At 39.7% G+C, this 20,601-nt stretch overlaps 1 protein-coding gene across 1 annotated transcript in view; it reads right to left on the bottom strand.

Annotated features, from left to right (window-relative positions):
- LOC149298817 (BEN domain-containing protein 7-like) overlaps positions 1-18,075 on the bottom strand; it is a 29,786-nt gene extending 11,711 nt beyond the window's left edge. The window contains exon 1 of the mRNA XM_089487107.1: positions 18,003-18,075. Coding sequence (XP_089343233.1) covers positions 18,003-18,075 — 73 coding nt within the window. The remainder of the gene's footprint in view (positions 1-18,002) is intronic.
- Between the last annotated feature and the right edge of the window lie 2,526 nt (positions 18,076-20,601).

The raw sequence follows: 20,601 nt of genomic DNA on the forward strand, positions 1-20,601 counted from the left end.
GCTCGGGACCACACATTTTGGCTCCAGTTGTAAGAAGCGAGCCCAGATTGTCTACCTGTTCTCCTGCGCACTAGCTGGGATTTAGCAGCAGCCATCAGTGGCTAGAATCATCGGATCACGGAGGAGGGAAGCTCCATAGCTGCACCTACTACCTCAGGTAAGTGTTTTTTTAATTCACAATATACTTTAGTATGCATTCTTCTTTTGCTGGGGTGTCAGAGACTCTCTTTAAAATGTACATGATGGATGGAATGTCCATTTAAAGGATGTAGGGCTTCATAACTAAACAGTGCTTTGGTAAATTGCAAGTCAGATAAGTAATTTTATGGAAACGCATACAATTTCAGAATTGACTGATGTTGCGATCGGTTTGAAAACTAATTATAACGGTTTGGAGGCATTTTTTGTGCTAACACATTCTGCAGTACACCAACATATTTCGAAGACATTAACCCAACGTTAATACAAGTGTTCAGCTTAATTTTCCATATATATATATATATATATATATATATATATATATATATATATATATATATATATATATATATATATATATATATATATATATATACACTTCTGTGTGTGCATGTGTATGTGTGTGTATATATTTATATAATATATATATATACATACACACACACACATATATACAAACAAATGAAGTAATTTATGGTATAACCTCTATATGCTGTACTTTCTTTAGTTCACAAGACTTTTAGAGGTTAATTTAATTTGCTCTTATTTTTCTAGTTATATGTTTTAAACAAAGGGTGTCCTTTTTGTCCTGAGCTAATAGGTACTTGCCAGATGGATTGGATTCCTGGAAACACAAGAAATATATATATATTTGTCACCTTCATTTCCAGGAAGCCAAAGCATGAAGCAATCCACATAGAATCTGCTAGGGTCACAGCGAAATTTATTTCCGTGAAGCATGTGTCATTCCATCTTCAGAATATAGAAAAGAAAAAAAAGAAACCCAAGTAACATAGAATTTAAGCTGTATGTCATTCCTGCATTCAATTTAAAGTGTTACTTCAGTGTTTCTTTTTTTCGTGGCACATGAAAAAAAAGAAGAAAGAACGAAGAAAGCAAGAGAAGAAGAAAGAAGGTAGAAAGAGAAGAATATATACTGTATATATTCCCAAACTATATAATCAATTAGGGATATAAAGACTGGAAACATTGTAGTATGTGGGTAAATGCAGTGTACTGAACTTTAAGATGAAGTGTTTAGGAACATTTGTCATGTATAAACTTATCTATATTCACTTTTGTTACTTCTTTTTAAACGCTTGTCTTTTCTGTATTAGCGTTGCTGTTCTTGTTGCAAGATAACCAAGAAATTCATTTTGCGTATGTTATTTTCTGTTTTGGACACTGACTAAACTGGTTTTGTTGATTAAATGGAAATTGTATGCATAATGTGAAGATTAAATGTCAAGTAGTTACTTTTAAATGAGACTAATTAAATTTTTGTGACTTGCAAGGAATTACACAAGAGACAAACATCATCTTATCCATCATAAAATGCCGCATTATAATCACATTACGTATAATAACAGAGAAAAAAAAGCAAATGTGGGCAAATTAGAATACAAATAAGAATGCTAAGCACCATATTTTATGAAGTTTTATTGATAGGTGGAAATGTAACAAAAACTCCTATACAGGTGCTTGAGGTGTTTTTCCACCTAGGTAAAATATCACCAGAAAAAGCTGCATCATGTAAAGAGAAGTGAAATAAACATCCTTGCCATTTTATTTTACCCCTACAAGCTACCTGTCGCTTAAAAACCCCATTAAAGGGTTTATTGAGATACTAAAGTTGCTTAGAAACAGAGTCGTGTCATTCTTCCAAAGCCCGCCTCTGTGTATTACATCACAGTAGTTTGACCTCCTTCCACCACTCCCAGTCCCCATCAAACTGGAAGACCTTTTGTGATGTCAGAAATTTGCAGGCAGAGGGAACAAACACAGAGGCTCCTCTGAAAGGGATGAAACAAGAAACTAAAGAAAAATGCTCATAAAAACAGGTTAACATGGTATTTTAGTTTCCCCCCCCCCTATCCCAGACATTTTCCATATGTTAGAAAACCATGCCTTTGAGACTTGAAACGGGTAATGCATGATGGCGCACTATATTAATAGCTCTTTGGGTGCCATTTATATTTGTGGGCTGCCGGGAGCATTTTCATAGTTTTGGTATAGTTATAGTTAGGAGACAATTTGAATTTGAGGTAATCTATGGATTTTTCAGGACTTGTTAAACTGTCCATAGATACCTCATCAAAATATTGTATTTACATATATGTGTCCCTGTATTATATTCATTTTTAGTCCGTGTCAGAGTGAGAGAAGGCACTTGTGAAGTCACAATCCCAGATCCCTTTATGGTAGCAGGGATCAGGCGTTTTTATCCAGCCAGCTCATCTCACAATAGATCAGCTTGGCGGCATGCTGGCAGCTTTAGATTTTAATTTTCCTTTTTGACATTAGGAAAGCTGCTGATCAGCCTATGAAAAATCGCTAGCTTTCTCTTGTACACAGCAGAAGCCTACGCAGCCAATGCAGAAAAATATTCAAAGTTCAATAAGCCTTCATTATCTCAGAGGTCTATTCCTCACCTATTTTTTCAAATAAAGACTAACCATAATTTTTATCAAATACCACAATGCACACAAGAAAAAGAAAATGTTATTTTCTCATTCATAATGTACTGTGTATGAAGTATTGATTTAACATGGTAGCTATGAGATCCAGCTAGCGACGGGTCTCCTGAAAACACTAAAACTGGACCTTCTTCCAGCATTTATCCTTTTATCATTATTAAAACATAATGTTTATTCAACAAAACAAAAAGTAGCCCTTAAAACTATACAGTGCTAAGCATATTTAAGCACATAATCAATGCAATTGTCTCTGATAGCTTGCTGTACCATCCTAAATACCAGGTGGCCAACAAAGATGCTTCTGTATTATACTGCCAGTGTCGTAAAGAAATATAGCATTTAAAGTTCTTAACTCTTTAAACCCAAGCTAAGTAATCATCATTAAATATAATCCTATTTAATATGGCCTTTTATAAACATCAAATGCTAAATAAATGAAAATGTAATCAGAGGTCATGGTCAGAAGGTGCTAACTCACTAAAAGAGAACAAAGCTTAGAGTTCAGCACCATCTCTCTCTGCAACGTGGCATGGCTATTCCAGAGCCGCTGTGGTAAAACCTTATGAAAAGGTGGTAATAGTTTTATTTATAGGTGCAGAATATCTCACGGTATTTATTTGCAATGGCCAAAGAGGGACATCTTTGTCTCGGACGGTTGGGTTAGATGTGTGGTTAGAAAGCAGAGTTCTCACCATTATTAACCACAAATAATTTTTTATATAACTAATTAAGAAAGTGGCCAAAGGAGGACACGTTGGTTAGAGGTATTGTTAGGAAGCGGGTTTTCTCCTAAAACATTTTATCTATCTGATTAACCCATTAATAATCAGTTATGTAATTCACATTCAGAAGAACATACACTCAACCTTTCAGGTGCATCAGGTTGGCATCTTCAATTATTAGACAGACACCGCAAAATAGCCACAGATAACCTAAACATCAGCTGCACTCTTTAGTGTAATGAGCTAATACCAGAAAAATTTGGATTCTTGAACATCATTTCTAATTGACTTGTGCACAAGTCTGAGCGACAGTTGAAACTTTCTGCAGTACCATGATTATTTTGCTGATTTGCAGGTTATACACAGACTATAAGCGTGCAAGCAGAGCTCTCTTGGTAGTATGGATCAGTTTATTTCTGTTGATTTGACATTGTGTCATGTCATGCTCCACGTAAATTGCTGAAAATAAGCTAGCTAGAGATATAGTTAATCATTACATACCAACAGGGCTGGATTTAGAATGAAAAGCAGCTTTAAAAATATTCGGACACCCGCCCCATATATTTTATTGCATCATCGAGCTCATGTGTCCACCACACCAGAGGCATAACTAGAAACCACAGGGCACCCCAAATTAACAAGCAACATGTCCAACAATGCCACCTTTGCCCCCAAAAAGCTTGTCTGTGCCATCTTTGCCCCCAAGCAGCTTGTCAGTATTATTTTTGTCCCCAAGCAGACAGCCTGTGCCACCTCTGCCCCTTAATCAGCATGCCTGAGCCACCTTAGCTCCTAAAAAGCCTGCCTGCGCCACCTTTGCCCCTTAAACATTCTGCCTGGGCCATTCATTCTTTCACTCATTTACTCACTGATAAGCGGGATATCATCAGAAAATTAGTGGGTAGGACGGTGAGGATTGTTGACCCTCCATACAGTGGAGCAGCAGGGTTAAGGCAAAGGCATCTGTATTTTCCCTAATATTAAATTAAGATGTGCCCAATAGCTGTATTCATTTATGAAGTTCACACTAATTCAAACAGATATTACACGCAGTGAGAATTCCTTTTAATGTCTGCTCACCAAAGACAAACATGCTGTCTCACTTTGTCAGCTTGCTTTGAAGTTTCTACTTAATACCAGGGAATGAAGAAATGAAATTTGCCAAAAACCATAATTAGTTCTGCAATTAGCGTTATTCTTTATATATACAGGTCTGTTTACTGAGGTTAAATAAGACATGTATAGAGGACTAAGAAATATATGAAAACACAAAATACCTTGTTCGTTATAAACAGATCATGTAGGGCTTCAATGTCTATGCATCTAAAAGAGCGGTCACCATAAACAAAAATCGTAATTTACTTATTATTGAAATACTCCAACCACCCTGTGTCTTGGACAAAATCTATGCGGGGCTACAAAGGAAAGCTTAAACAGGGGCTTCTGGTATCGCAGTGGGGACCTCCAGGTCTTTGGAGGCTTTTAAGCACATGTCGAGGGCAGCCCTGCAGTATGTGGGATATATAACTGAGTGACTCCCTTCTATGAGTTTATACAGCTTGGGAAATCTGTATGTCCTGGAAAAGAGAGATAGCAACCCTACCTTCAAAGCTTTTTGGGTTACAAAAGAAGTGTTGTATGCAAGGTTGATACTTTGCATTTATGGGCTCTGCTCTGTACAGAAGCAAGTACTAAATGCACACGCGCAATATCATGTTTCGAGACACATCCATTTAAATCCTAAATAAGATACGTGTATGGAGGGTATGGCCCGCTCACCAGCTAGAAGTGGGTGCACAAGCATTCCCTTTGCATTTAGTCCACCGACCATCTGGCCCGTCCAGTCTGCTTGTTTTTCCTGATGAAAAGACCTTGGTAATAAGTCCTTGGTCTTGTCTTAGATTCGGGATAGCCATGTGCCAATCCCATGCATGTTCCAACTGATCACTTAAAAACAGTACCACTTAAACAATGGAAAATCAGCTATAAAAAGAAGTACATTACGCAAAATATAATAAGAGTATCCATGTGTACCACTTGCATGTTTAAAACAATCACCCACCTTTGTTTTAATACAAATGCACTTTACCTATTGTAGTTACCTATACATGGTACTTCTTCAAACCTCTCGACATGCTGTTTGGAAAGTTAGAGAACACGCATTTTATGTGTGCAGAATCACTTTTATTTTATACAAGTGCTTCTATACAAGCTGGGTGCTTCTTCTACACTGAATATAGTATTAGGGACATGGTCATGCCTAGGATTGTTTGGATGTTTTTAAAATCACAAATAAATAAATGTAAAAAAAACCCCGAACAAATAAAACATTATCTTCTTCAAACAAACCCAGTCTAACATCCCATACACACAAAAGACAGAAAGCACACAGCGCCCTCATCTCCTTTTGTACCAGTATGCCTTATGTTCATTCATGTTAATGTTCATTTTGTATAGTCTCAGTTTTCATGTTACTGTTCATTGTAATGGTGTTATGGGATAAGCCAGCACATAAATAAAATGAATACTAATAATAATTATTATTTTATTAATAATGACAATAATAATGTGTGTGCAATAACAGTAATGATACATTACAATAACAGCTTCAATCTTACAGGCATTTAGAAGTGCTGGTCTTTCTAAATGTATTTAATATGGTTTGATGACGCGAGGCATATTTTAAGGTCTATAGACCGGTATAGCCGGGGACTGCGTGTCGCCTTTGCAGTGAGTGACAACTGTTTCTTGTGCGTGGCTCCAGGTCTAGATTCAATTTCATTCTGTCATGGCAGGATTAGCAGTGGACAGAGGTGAAGGAGCCTTAATAATATGACTGCACATTATTTTTTTCAACATCCCAAGGCAGAACTAGACAAAGAGCCGCTTCACGGAAAGTGGCGATCTTATCCATGTATTTAAGACAAAGAGGCAGTGGTTCCAGTTTTTGCATAATATGATTTCGGGCAGCTGCATATTAGCTGCTTGTTGGCATCCTTGTTCTGTTATCATAGCAAAATCTACTACACAAACACCCCAACTCCTTATTATATTAATGGAATGGCTCAGTCTCAATCACCCAGCCGGACACAGAGCTATGAAAGCCTTTGGAGGAACAGATTCCATCAGCATTGCCATAAAGAATCAGCTCAGTGTGGTGTTTGTGCAGAGAAAGTCACTCAACATATCACATGACCGACAACAATGGCTGCCGCCAGGTCTGCCGATAAAGGAAGTTTAATGAAACAAAATAGGATAAAACCAGATTTTTGTCAATGCTAACCTGCATTACTGTATACAGCACTGGATTTTATGCTGAAGGCCACTCTCTGATGTTAAAGAAGCACTCCTGCCCAGTTTCGGAGTAAAATGCATATTGTAGTTACTTTGCATGGGCTGCAATGTGTTTTCCTGCCTGTAAATATGTCTCTACAGGAGGTGTAAGCATGACGCATGTGTTTGCATGCTTCTTGCACATGCCCCATAGTACTTCCATTTAAATCACATTATCACCCTTATCATGTAATACTGCTAATGCTAATGTGGAATCCCGGTGGATCTCTAGTCCTATTTAATATTCTTTGATCCTCGAAGCTGCCGTTGCCCCTGTACATTGTGAAGTTGGAACTAGTGCGCTAGGAAAGTATGCTCTACATCAGGGGTGGGCAATTAATTTTCCCATGGGGCCACATGAGAAATTGGAATGGTTTTAGAGGGCCAGACCTCTACAAACTACAAACTCCGAAGCCTTGTCCATTTTGTTAACTTATGTGCTGTTTAATAAAGTTATTCAAGCCTACGTCATTGGTAGAGGTGCTTGAATAAGTAAGGCCTGAATAACTATTAGCACAGCACAGAAGTGAACAAAATGAACAAGGCTTCGGAGTGCATACCGTATTTTTCGCTCTATAAGACGCACCTGCTGATAAGACGCACCTAGATTTTAGAGGAGAAAAAAAAGGAAAAAATATTTTGAGCTAAAAAATGGGCTAAAATATTTATTACAATAACTGAATAAGCTATGAACACAGTAAGACACACGCAGTAAGACACACACAGACACAGTAAGACACACACAGACACAGTGAGACACACACAGACACAGTGAGACACACACAGACACAGTGAGACACACACAGACACAGTGAGACACACACAGACACAGTGAGACACACACAGACACAGTAAGATACACACAGACACAGTGAGACACACACAGACACAGTAAGACACACACAGACACAGTAAGACACACACAGACACAGTAAGACAGACACAGTAAGACACACACAGACACAGTAAGACACACACAGACACAGTAAGACACACACAGACACAGTAAGACACACACAGACACAGTGAGACACACACAGACACAGTAAGACACACACAGACACAGTAAGACACACACAGACACAGTGAGACACACACAGACACAGTAAGACAGACACAGTAAGACACACACAGACACAGTAAGACACACACAGACACAGTGAGACACACACAGACACAGTAAGATACACACACACACAGTAAGACACACACACACAAACACAGTAAGACACACACACACAGTAAGACCTCCCTCCCTAACCCCCCTTCTCAGTATCTCCCCTCTAACTCCCTAACCCCCCCTTCTCAGTATCTCCCCTCTAACTCCCTAACCCCCCCTTCTCAGGATCTCCCCCCCCCGCCCCGGTCACTTACCTTAAACTCCTGTGTTGGAAGCGTGAGGCGTTTGTCTCGGGTGCCGGCGCTTCACTGCTGATCGCCGGCGTCTGACGTCATATGCCGGCGCCCAGCCTAAAGCGCCGGCACCCGAGACAAACGCTTCCAACACAGGAGTTTAAGGTAAGTGACCGGGGCGGGGGGGGACACCGGACTCATTGGTGAGTCACCAGGACACTCTTTGCGGGCCGGTCCGAGCTATTCAGCGGGCCGGATGTGGCCCGCGGGCCGTGCTTTGCCCAGGTCTGCTCTACATGATACAAAATAGCCATGGTCATGCAGCTGTCCAGGGAACAGCTATGGCGGTGAATGGGTTTTATGCATACACACTGGCTCTTTTTGGTTGTTCTGACAATTACATTTTTAAAGACCATCTGAAATCTCACAAAGAAAACATATGTTCTTAAGAGAATAGTAACATAGGCACATTATTCCAACATTACGAGGCAGGCATATTTCCCAGAATACATCCAGCTACATTAACTCTCAGCATTTAATTAGCTCACTCTCTCATACGTGCAGAATGCCTATTATCTGATGACAATTCATTTTAACAAGGATGGCAAACATTTAATTTCAGCCAACCAAAGACAAATGTATTAAGCAGAGCGCATAATGCTACAGGTTATGAATATTAAATTAGCAATTCAGACAATCAGCATTTGCTATGATGTATCCTTGGCATATTGCTTTACTGATAATGCAGGGAATGACCGGAACCATTTCATTTTAAGCCAACTACCTAAGCGTGACTTGTGCTGAAGACCTACAGTATACACCCCAAACCACACTGGGAAAAACATGGTCTCAGATCCGCGTCGGAACACATCCTTAGTAAATAGACCCCAGAACTTCGCTAAGGAGGTGTTGTTGCGGCTTCAGATTTCTTCCAGTGGCTTTAATTTACCCGTCAGACATCTGGCTCGGTAAACCCTTGCCTAATAACCTTAATTAATTTGATGGGACAGAAAAGTGTGAATAAGGATGTCTTAAACCTAAACGTGCCTCTTAGCAGTAGGAGTCTCAGAAAACTCAATTACCAGACATATTCAACAAACAGACACTCCACGTAATGGAAAAATGTGCTAGTATTCTTCAACACAATAGAACCTTTCCCTTTCTTTGTTTCATTGTACTACACAGTCGAGTGAAAAAGCACTTCACGGCTTTTGGAACTAGCTAAAATATTTGCCCATTCATTGGCAATTTGGGTCAAACCAGGTAAAAGATAGGAGAAAAGAGAGAAATGACCATGCTAATGCTGGCAACACATAACTTACTGCAAAAGAAAGCTGTGTGTTCACTGGAGGGGCTGATAACAGAAGTGTGCCGTATTCTGCAGGTCAGTCCAAAGCTAGTTGTTTAGGTGTATGGCTTATGGTAGAAACTTGGGGTTGCCTAGTGGGCATATTTCCAGGACACTTATACATTGGACATGTTGCTGATTAGCACTTTCCACGTGACGGTCAGCATTCTTTGAATCAGGCTCGGACAGACAGGGGAAATGCCCCTTCAGTGGGTGCAGAAAGCCCACCCAGGTGACCAGTGTAATAATGCTGATGTAAAAGTTTATCTGCTGATATGGCAACCCAGAATACAGTGCACAGCTTAATGTTACATTGTTAGAAAATGCCTCTTGGAATGGCACCAAAATGAGGATCCCACAGGGCATTTTAGACTGAGTTGGCTCCTGTATGCCCTCCGATACAGTGAAAAGCATGAAGACACACAGGTAAGTAAACAGGGGTTCTGTCCGGGTCATATACAATCTTTAAGAGTGGGAAAAAAAGTTTAATGGCACTTCAACAATGTGCAAGAAGTGAAACATCCATAACATTACCCACTGTGCCATTTATCTAATCCTGTATTGAAGCCAATGGACACATTTGATAAAAAGAACAGCAGCTTTCACAAAATAATACATTTCAATTCTAGATTGTAAGCTCTTTTGAGCAGGGTCCTCCTCACCTGTTGTTTCTGTATGTCATCCTATGTTATATACTAATTGTTATGTCCTGTCTACCCTTTGTATAGCTCTGTGGAATCTGATGGCGCTATATAAAACAATAAATAATAACTTAGACCATGTACATCATTCCTATACCATTATCTGCATCAGATACAAGTGTGTTTATATACAAATGCTTATTCCAATCCCCACTGGGGATAAGGTTATCAAAGCCTCTAGCTTGCCATAGAATATTGAGACATTTCTAACATAACATAACATAACAGAAACTTAACGAAAAAACAAAAAAAAACCCAAAAAAAAACAGTGGACATTACCTGAGGAATACTGCGTGTGTCTGGACCCCCCATTGGTGTCACTGACATAGTGATGCTGGTAATCTGTAAAACAAAGTGCATTCATATATAAACACAAGGCATAATATATATATACTGGTATATACAGCCTTTAATACCATGCGTCATTGTCAGATTACAGGACTCAGTTGATCTAGTAACGAACCGTCCTCTAGCGGCATCTTATTTATTGCACGCGATGAAAAGCCAGGCAGTCGACTACTTAGACATTCTGACTTGGGGAAAAAGATGTTGAAAACACGATTTACATTTCAGGTACTCACACATGGATAACTAGAATAAATTTTGTTATAGGAAATAGGCAAATATTGGCAAATGATCAGAGCTTGGACAGGGCGATCATTCACCTTCACCATATTCGCTCCTTAGGTACCTGCCTAGTTAGAATTTGGGCATTGCTTCTCCCACTATCAAGCCAGGTGGCAATCAATAAGTACTTGTGTCCATCATTTTAGCCAAAACATATGCCAAGCCCCCCTCAATGATGTTGCCATCATATGCGGTTTCACACATGACAGTTCTAATAGCATTGTCAGGTTGCTGCTCGTCCCCCTGCGGCAAAAGGAAAATGTACTCTGAGCATATGTAAGTGCATGTGCCAGGCACTGATTGTTCCTAATTCATGAACCCATGATGTCACGCAGAAGCCAGGTACAAGTAAGTGGGCATCTTATCTCCGCCAAACACTGCTCAAACAGTAGAGGAACTGGGACAACCAGTATAAAGATATAATAAATAAGAAGTAGCTTCCCATCCCAATATACTGATATTTATTGTATCTGAATATACACTCATCCTTAACACGTTTAAGTACATCTCCCACATTCTGTAGCTTTGAGGGGGGAAAAAAAACAAATTCTCATGGCTTCCAAGATACTCCAGCTGTTTGTGCCCTCTTTATCCAAGCAGTGACATGACTCTCCATGCTCCAGATGTTTGTCAATACACAATATAAGCTACAGGTGGAGCACAAATTTCACAGAAGGTAACCACTGGATCTCCATACAAATCATAGTTCTATGGTGAGGAAACCTTATGGTCCCACAGCTCCAGTGTGGTCCTCCTTCCACCTATGTCTTCTTAGAAGAACCTCTTCTACATCTTCCTCCTGGAACTGCCCTTTAGGAAACCTCTTCTCAACCTAATCTACAGCACTGCAGTTGTCTTCAGCTCCAGAACCCTTAACTACACCTACCCCCATTCAGTGTCCATTCACTGCCGCCTTCCTTTATGGAACTCTATGGTACCTTATACCTCTTGTGCCCACCTGGTATGGTCCTTCTCCCTCCCACCACATTGCGGCAATTACTATCTGTAACTAACACCACACCAATTCTTCTTTATCTCTCCTGGTTCGGCACCAAGTTTTTATCTTAATAGTCCAGTTGTCCTTCACCCAGTCACCACTTCATTAAAATGTCTACTACCCTGTACGTCTTTTTGAAAGGTTCAAGCTCCTTTTTTTCCTTTAGTATTCTCTTTACCCATCACATCATAACGAACAAAAATACACGTACTAAAACATATTCTAAAATACCCAGAAACATTGAGTTTAAACACTAAAACTTTAAAATTGTGCCTTTTTTTTTTTTTTTTTTTTTTTTTCATGGATCAGCCAAGCGGATTGTATATGTTTTGGACCTTAACATTACAGTTCTATTTCTCGAAAGCAGGAAATATTTAGTTTTAAAAAAATATTACTGCTTTGTAAGGTACAGATCACGAAAAAAGAATAATAGAATTCCTTAACACAGACATGCTAGAAAAATGTTACGTTGGGGGTTGTTTTAACTTTTATGTGATCACGTGCGTGTATAATATATTTTATTACAGAATTACAAGGAACTCGTTTTGCAAAGTCATAATTTGGCACATAACTACTTCCATCCTTCCTCTCTACTGATTACCACATCAGTGGTAAGCGACATTATAAATACTTAAAAGGTGGGGCCAGGTACATAACGCTATATACCGTATTACATTCAAAGCCTAGAAGAAAGCGAAACGCGTTGAGCTACTTCGAAGTGTTAACATGACATACGTCTATTTTTATGCCCTGCCGGGAAATGTAATACAGAAAGAATAAGCCCAAAAAGCAGCTTATTAACCTCCTAGCAAACACTAAAAACACATTTATGCCCCAAAAGTGCATTAGTCACCTAAATTTAGAGATTTTGTGACATTCCATTTATTAGTATATAGATTTGCATGAATGTACAATATTACCTTCATTACAGTACCCTACACAGTTTAAGTAATCCTCAGTGGCGATGCCTAGAGAATTCATTATAAAACTGGGAAAATCTATTGAACTAGTAAAGAAAAAACAGCACTAGAGTATGGGTTAATTTGAGAATTTTTTTTATTATTACTCTGCAAGAATTTTTTCAGTTGGTGCAAATTTATTGCGTGTTTTAGTATTATGTTGGTGAAAATAATTCCTCTACGTGTGAAAATAGCTTTTGCTTTTCAACAATTATATGAAGGCCGTTTAGTATGATTCATACGTGTGTAACTAACTGGAACCAACAGGTGATGGAGAGACTATGTAGGCAATCTTATGACGTGTTCCTATTATTTCATAGACTCTCCAAATTACAAAACGGACCGTAACTCACTTAACAACCTCCTTTAGGACTGCGGGGGGAGCTGAGGAACTTGGAAACTATGACAAAAATGTACACTTATGGCTGCTGCTGCAGTGCCCTTAGTAATACTGTAAATGAAATGTGTTGTTCCACCTTCTCTATAGGAATGTAGGACTCGTGTGATTAAAGAACGCAGTGTCAGAAATATCTCTCCTAATGCTGCTGAAGGTCCAAACCTTTCCCAGAAATATTTAATCTTAGAATTATTGTCATGGTCGCACTCATGCAGCACGTGGCTGCGCATATCCAGTCAGCGGCTGCACACTGCAAGGCGCTGAAGCAGGTATGTTATCGGATGGTGGTCCACTGGGCATTTGCCGGATGTGCCAACCTGGGCCTGATTATTGCCAAGAACACATATTAGCTTCCTAAAAGTTCCATGTGAGTAAACCTACAGTGGAAATAATGCAAGAACAGATCTGCTAAGGTTTATTTGCTTAACACACAAAGTGCAATTAGTGGAACAGCACCTTTAATAGCGCCTGCCCTCATAGTGAACATGCTACTCTGTACAGCTGCAGAGTGAATACACTACCAGTGAATGCCACCCTGTAGCTGCAGAATATTTGCTGGTTTTCCGCAGAATGATCAGTTTCGGATTCCAGCTCCCATCACCCTGGGTCACGCACAACTTGCAAGGGATGATGGGAGTTTCATTCTCCTAAGATCTGGAGGGATAAGGTTGCCCAACCCTGTTTTAAGCCGTCCAACCAGTTTAGTATGAAATCCTAGTGCACACGTATGTTTTATATATCTTTACTTAGCTAACTTTGTGTAGCACAACTGTATGTTAATACGAAGGCCAGTCATACAACTGGGCAGTCCGGTATGAATCACAGTTTCTCAGTATATAAAATTACAGGTTAAAAACGCATTACATAGGCAAATTTCAATATAATAATTATTATTATTTATTAATTATATCGGGGCTTCACGAAACCTGGGCACCAGGTCACCATGGCAACTAGAAATCACTTCCTGGGAAGTATGCCTGGTACTGGTGTATCAGGCCTGGCCTGGCCCCCTGCTTGGCTATAAGGAGATGGTGAACAAGTGGCACAGGTGCATGTCTGCCAAGTTACGTGACCCCGAGGGGCACGCAGGTCTGAGGGTTAGCGTATGTATGTGCGTGTGTGCATCTATGTGTGTATTTATGAATATATGTATAGTGTGTGTAGAGTGCTGGAGTCAGTGTGTGTATATGTATAGTGATGGAGTCAGTGTGTGTGTGTGTGTGTAGTGTCAGGTATGTGAATATGTATAGTGCCAGAGTGTGTGTGTGTGCTATACAGTATTGTGAGTGGGTGTGCATATGTATAGTGCCACAGTCCACCAGTGTGTTTGTAAATATAAGTATGTATAATCGCAGAGTTAGTGTGTGTGAGTGTATGTATAGGGTTAGAGTTTGTATATTGTATATATGATATGTGTGTTACTGTTTATGTGTATGTTAGATACAACTTATTTAGCAATTCATGTTTATCAATTAGTTGATTGATTTACTAATAATTTAATGTTTTGATTTATTAGATTATTAAATGAATTGCTTTTCATTGATTTATGAATACTTTATTACTTCAATTAATTTTAAACTTTTTTCTATTTATTACATTTAATTTGTGAGAATTTTATTATCTTTAGAATTAGACTTTTTTTTTTTAATTAGGACTTTAAATATCCGAAAATAAAAACAGGATTGTGGGAAAAAAAGTGGCTCCTCTATAATGGCCAAACAGGACAAGAACAGCAATGCGTTATTTAACAATATGGACATACAGAAAGAGCAAATGTTTGAGCTGACCACCCAAACATGTCTGATTGTTTTATTACTATTTATTATTTATTTATGTAGAGCCATTATATTGAGCAATGCAGTACAATGGGAATTTTTTTTATTATTATTATTTACAAAAAAACAACTTATAGCTTGATATATAAATTGTTGGAGTTATATAAATAAAACGCTAATAATGGCCCGTTGAGAATAGTTTTTTTTTTTTTTATTATTTTACTTGATCTCCAGATACTACTCGTTTAATGATTTATTTTACTCGCTGCTACAAGGAGTTTGCAGTGAAACTTTTTAACATGTAGAAACAAGAAAGGGTTTGCACCATAAAATATACATAGGATGAACAAAAATGACCGGATATATCCTAATGAACCATGTGCTATGAGTACCTTGCACTTAATGTAATGTTTACCGTTCAAGTATTTGTTGCAAATATTTAGATATGAAAAGCTGTTTCTTCAAACCACTGCAATGCTTGATGAAATTCTTCATAAATTGAGGACGTAACGTATCACATGCACATGCGTGTTTAAATTCCCTCCCACTTCTGCTGGGCTGCTGTTCCATTTATCTACCGCCCTCTCTGTAAAGTAAAACTCTATTATATCAAAGACTGAAACTCTCTAGTTCTAACATTTCTTCTATGAAAAAAAGACTTCCCTGCTGTATTAAAAAGTGTGTTTTTTGTTCCATATAGATGTTAAGATCCTTTAGTCTTTCCTGATAATTCTTATCCTGCAATTTATGAATCATCACGACGAACCCTAAACTGTGTAAAACCCAAACAAGGGCGGATAAATATTTCTATAGCAACATCTACGTTTAAAAAAAGTGGATTAATAAATGGTCACAAACTGCCCATTTACACAAATGCACAGAAAACTCCCAAATATTCCACTGACCATATTTCACTATGACATCAGAGAGGACTTTTATAAAAAAAACACCATAAACATCTTACATTTCCTATTTTTCAGATGACCTTCTATTAAATGAAAACAACGTACGGGATGACTGACAAAACGAAACTAAAGACACATGAAGACGATATCAAGTTCATATTAAAATATTCCTTATTTTTAAATGCTGGCCAAGGGGGGCTGTGATACGGATATTTATAATTAGGTAACAGATCTGGGCACTCGTTGAAATTAAAGAAACCAAAACAGCATTTATTTAGGCAAAACCTTGTCCAGATCATATATATATATGTATATATTACTTGCTGGTTTATGTAGCGCCATCATATTCTGGGGCGCTGTACATTGGGTAAAATGGACATGATACATGACGGAAGTGATACACGACGTGGATCTGGATTTACTGACCTACATAAAAGCCCAGAAAGCTGGCTGAAATATGGGTGATATGCGGATGTGTGTATATGTGGGTCTGTGCTGGTGTGAACACACTGGCACACACACACTGGCACAGATGTGTGCCCCTTCACCTGCCGTGACCTCTGCAGACAGCCCACCCCCTGAACTGGCTGTACACACAGTAGTCTGGGAAGCAGCCAGTAGCAGACACGGTCACGGCCTTTACCCTCCTGGCCCCGCAGGCTTCTTCACCTCCCCCTTCACACATACACGTCGCCTTCCTCCATCACCAACTACTAGCACGTCCTGCTCTGCAGATGTTTTACCCCCCCAAGTTAGGGCAACAAGTCTGTAGGTGCGCTGGGGGCCCAATCAGCTCCTCCGGCTGCCTGTCATTGTCTCCTGCGGACTTTAAATGCCACACCAGCCCTGGCGAGCCAATGATCCAGACATCAGCCCTCCAGTCAAAGGGTATGGGGAAACGACCCACAGTAATACTATGAATATATATATATACACGCGCATACACACACATTATATATGTATATATATCACAGCATCAGGACACCTGCTAGCATGTTAGAACAGAAAGGGTTTCAGCTGCTGCAGAACACCTTTAAAGCCACGATTTGATCCCCCCTATTACAAATCACACCAGATACCAAAAACATTGCCCCAGCCAGTGGGCGATCACTGGCTGTCACCCCATCTGATGCGGGCTACCTGCACAGCCGTGTACACACGGTCAGGGCAGTGTGGTTCTGGAGGGTTGTCTCCCGTGTACTCACCTTGATTCACCAGTTTAAAGCTCTGGGATTTCCTGCTTCTCTTTCTTTCTGAGAACTCCATTGCTGTCCCCGCAAGGCTCTATCGCTGTGATGGTGGTGGGTATTGTTATTTTTGTTATTGGTGGTGGTGGTGAGGAGGAGGAGGAGGGAGAGACTGAGGAGCGGAGAGAGAGAGAGATCAGACAGATTAAGACAGTGAGGAGGAAGGGGAGGGGGAAATAAAAGAAAAGGGAAATCAAGCACTAGGCACACGGGGGAGACTAAGGTCCGTCTCTTTAATCGGCAAGAAACGATAAGACAAGTAGCACCGTGCTTTCGGTTCCAAGTAAAGGAAAGTTTCTTTTTTCCATGTTTCCGCTGGAGAAGCGCTAAGGATGGGGTGGCCCCGAGAAATCAGGTTAGAATCCCGGCAGGTCCCAGGAGGCGGTAATCCTGAGGTCCCGGGAATAATACATCCGCGTTACCGACAGGACCAAAAGCCGCACACAGGAGCCCCTCGGTGCGCTTCACTTTCTCCTTCTACCTTTCTTATTGTTTGTTTTTAAGGGTGAGCGATAAACAGGGGAGATGATGATTTAGGTAGCGGAGAAGTGGAGGCGACACCTACCGGCGATACCGTGATGCTACACCGAGACGATTCGGGGCGGCCGGCTCAGTGACGTCACCGGGAAAGTGATGGAGGAGTGCCTGGGTTTGGGGTGCGTGTCATCTGTCAAAGATCTCATGAAAACAGGTAGTTTACTAAACTGCCATAAATGAAATCTCCACTATAGACTACCCTCTGAACTGATCTATTTACTGCATGGTTTTAAGAGGAGTCATTTAAATAGTTCCTCCTTAGCACTTAAATCCTTCTGGTTCCACTTTCCTTAACTGATGACCCTGGTTTCTAAGGGCTCTGGTTGTTTAGAGGGTATGAGTTTATGAATGCGCTCTAGGACTTTATAATGTAAATAATATATATAGAATCAACAAAAAGTGTGTAAAATATAAAAGTACACATACCTGGGAACCCTCCAGATTTGTCCTGGAGAACTCCAGGTGTGTTTCCAACACCAGTGGGCAGTCCTGGCCGCATCCCGCAAGCGTAGTCTCCTCCGGATAGCCGGAGCCCACAAGTTCCCAGGTATGAAAGCACGTTAACATAATACATTTTTCTTCTGAACTCATTTGTCACAATCAGTAAGAGTGTCTCTGTCTCAAGATGAGTTTGCAGGAAAGATGTGCTTTCAACTACTTGAGAGTTGAGATTCTCCTGTTCTCCTTCATATATCTTTAAGAGTTATTATCCCCTTTTCAATAAACACACAAGCTATCTCACAGATACATACATACATAAATTCCAGATATATAGACCTCATTCTCTAATACTGTTAATTGCCCCCCCCACAAAATTCATAGCCACGCCATCATTATGTAACGCTCAAAAACAAACAAACCTCCATTTCACACTTGCACCCGCCATTCTACTTTTATTTGAACACTTTAACAGACAATATATTAAAATAAATAAAACCATGATACAATATATATTAATGTATGTTCCTTTATTATATTACAACATTAGGTTTACTTTTCCAGTAAAATCATTCCATACCAACTCTTTGGTATTTTGTTGTTTCTTTTTTTTCTCAATGCGTTAAAGACAAAATAAAGGCTGCCTCTGGAGAGGGAAAACTCCCTGTGGGGGAAACTTCTGGGGACCATGGATTGAAGCACTGCCATCTGGGCTTTAAGAGGCAGATACAGAGTCTTTAACTATACTTATCATCATCTAGATTAATAGGAGGCTGAATCTTTGCAAAGCATGGGTTCCCTTCCTCACTTACCATCCTGTTTGCTTCCTTCCCAAAGCAGCATGAATGGTGAGGACGGCTAGCCCCTTTAAAAAAGTGCTGACCACTGAAAAAGGGTATATAAGTGGCCAAAACCTCTATAGTTAGACCCTCCAAAGCCCAAGGTCAGATTGCAGCTGCAAGTCTGCAGACACATCTAAGTGCGACATAGCTCCTCGCACAAAGAGGACAGCTATTAGAACCAGAAGCTGTATCACAGCCTCCAATGTGTCTGGGAGTTAATAGGATGTTGCAGCGGTTATCAGTGTTTGCCACTGTGACATCATAGCATTATCTCTTAACATTCCTACTGATGCTAACTGTCCCAGATGACCTATTTTCTGTAACTACTTCATAACTTGTTTAATGCAAGATCTTTAAAGGTACACTTATGATTCAGAGTCTAAATTATCATAAAGCAAATGTATATGTATACAAAACTGTATATGTAAAAAAATGTATAGAAAACATATAAACTGGTTTTGCTTTTGCTTCAACCTATAACTAAAACAGTTTAAACCCTAACAGAAGTTTGTAACCAATACAACGCCTGGGTCTAACCTCTTTTATGATGCATTCTTTAAGAGTATTCTCTCCACCCATTATCATATAATAAGGGCATATACCCCAAAAGCATAACACAAAATGTTACCCCCTAGCCTTGCAAGCTATGTTGAGGGGCCTTGCTCTCTTCATGTCTATCCAGTCGAGGACGTTGATGCCTGTGTTTCTATGATGTATCTCCTACATCGTGGTCGTTTTGTACCTGCACAGTCTGGTCTCCCCTTAGACAGCTGGTGCCCAGGGCTGTTTGAATGTGACGGCGCTCTAACATTCAAAGGGACCAAGCATTTACTGATCCCTTTCACGTGGCAAGGGCTCGCATACGTGTGTGTGTGTGTGTGTGTGTACTGCAGCCCCAATGACTGTGCTTTCACAGGGCTGCAAACATGACTGGTGATGTCATCGGTGGCATCACAGGGGTGATATCCCTTGTGCAAGTAGATATCCCTGGGGTCACTAAAGACCACAGAAGAGATATCTATGCAGTGTAAAAAATGGTAACAAAAATATTTTAAAAAGATTACATTGAAAACCCCCCAATGTTATACTTATTCCTAAAAGAATGTAAAAAAAATCCTTTACTGTATAGCCAAAAAATATGGGAATTGTCCTGGTCCTGGAAGGGGTTAAAATGGATTGCTGTTTGTGACAGTATACTGTCCCTTTAACAGGGTGGCAGGATTCATTGTGTGGAATCTTATTACCCATTTGCACAAGTCATTAAATGCACAGGAATCATACATTCGCCACCCCCCCCCCCCATCCTTTATAACTAGATCCTTACAAGTTATAACCGAGTCTGTATAACATTTCCTCCTGTACATGAGTCTGTAGTGGCGCTCTATACTGCAGTCTCACTTATCGCTACAGCGACATCTACTGGCCATTGTCACTGTGAACGATAACATATTTTTTCATTTGCGCACAACTAATTTACCTACGCATATAATAACGCCGGGCTGCATTGTCATTACGTACATACACAGTTATTGAAGGGGCCACATTAAAATGGTGCCCTTATGATTTTATTTATATATATATATTTATATAAAAATATGTATAATTATTTTTTATTGTTTTATGTAGCGCCATCAAATTCCGTGGCACTGTACAATGGGTACAGGACAAAAGTAGTATATAGCTTAGAATTTGACAGGTGAAGAGTGTGTGTATATATATATCTATATATATATACACACAATATA

This window comes from Sceloporus occidentalis, unplaced genomic scaffold, assembly GCF_023333645.1.
Source record: "Sceloporus occidentalis isolate IW3139 unplaced genomic scaffold, rSceOcc1.0.p SCAF_31, whole genome shotgun sequence".
In the NCBI taxonomy this organism is placed as follows: Eukaryota; Metazoa; Chordata; class Lepidosauria; order Squamata; family Phrynosomatidae; genus Sceloporus; species Sceloporus occidentalis.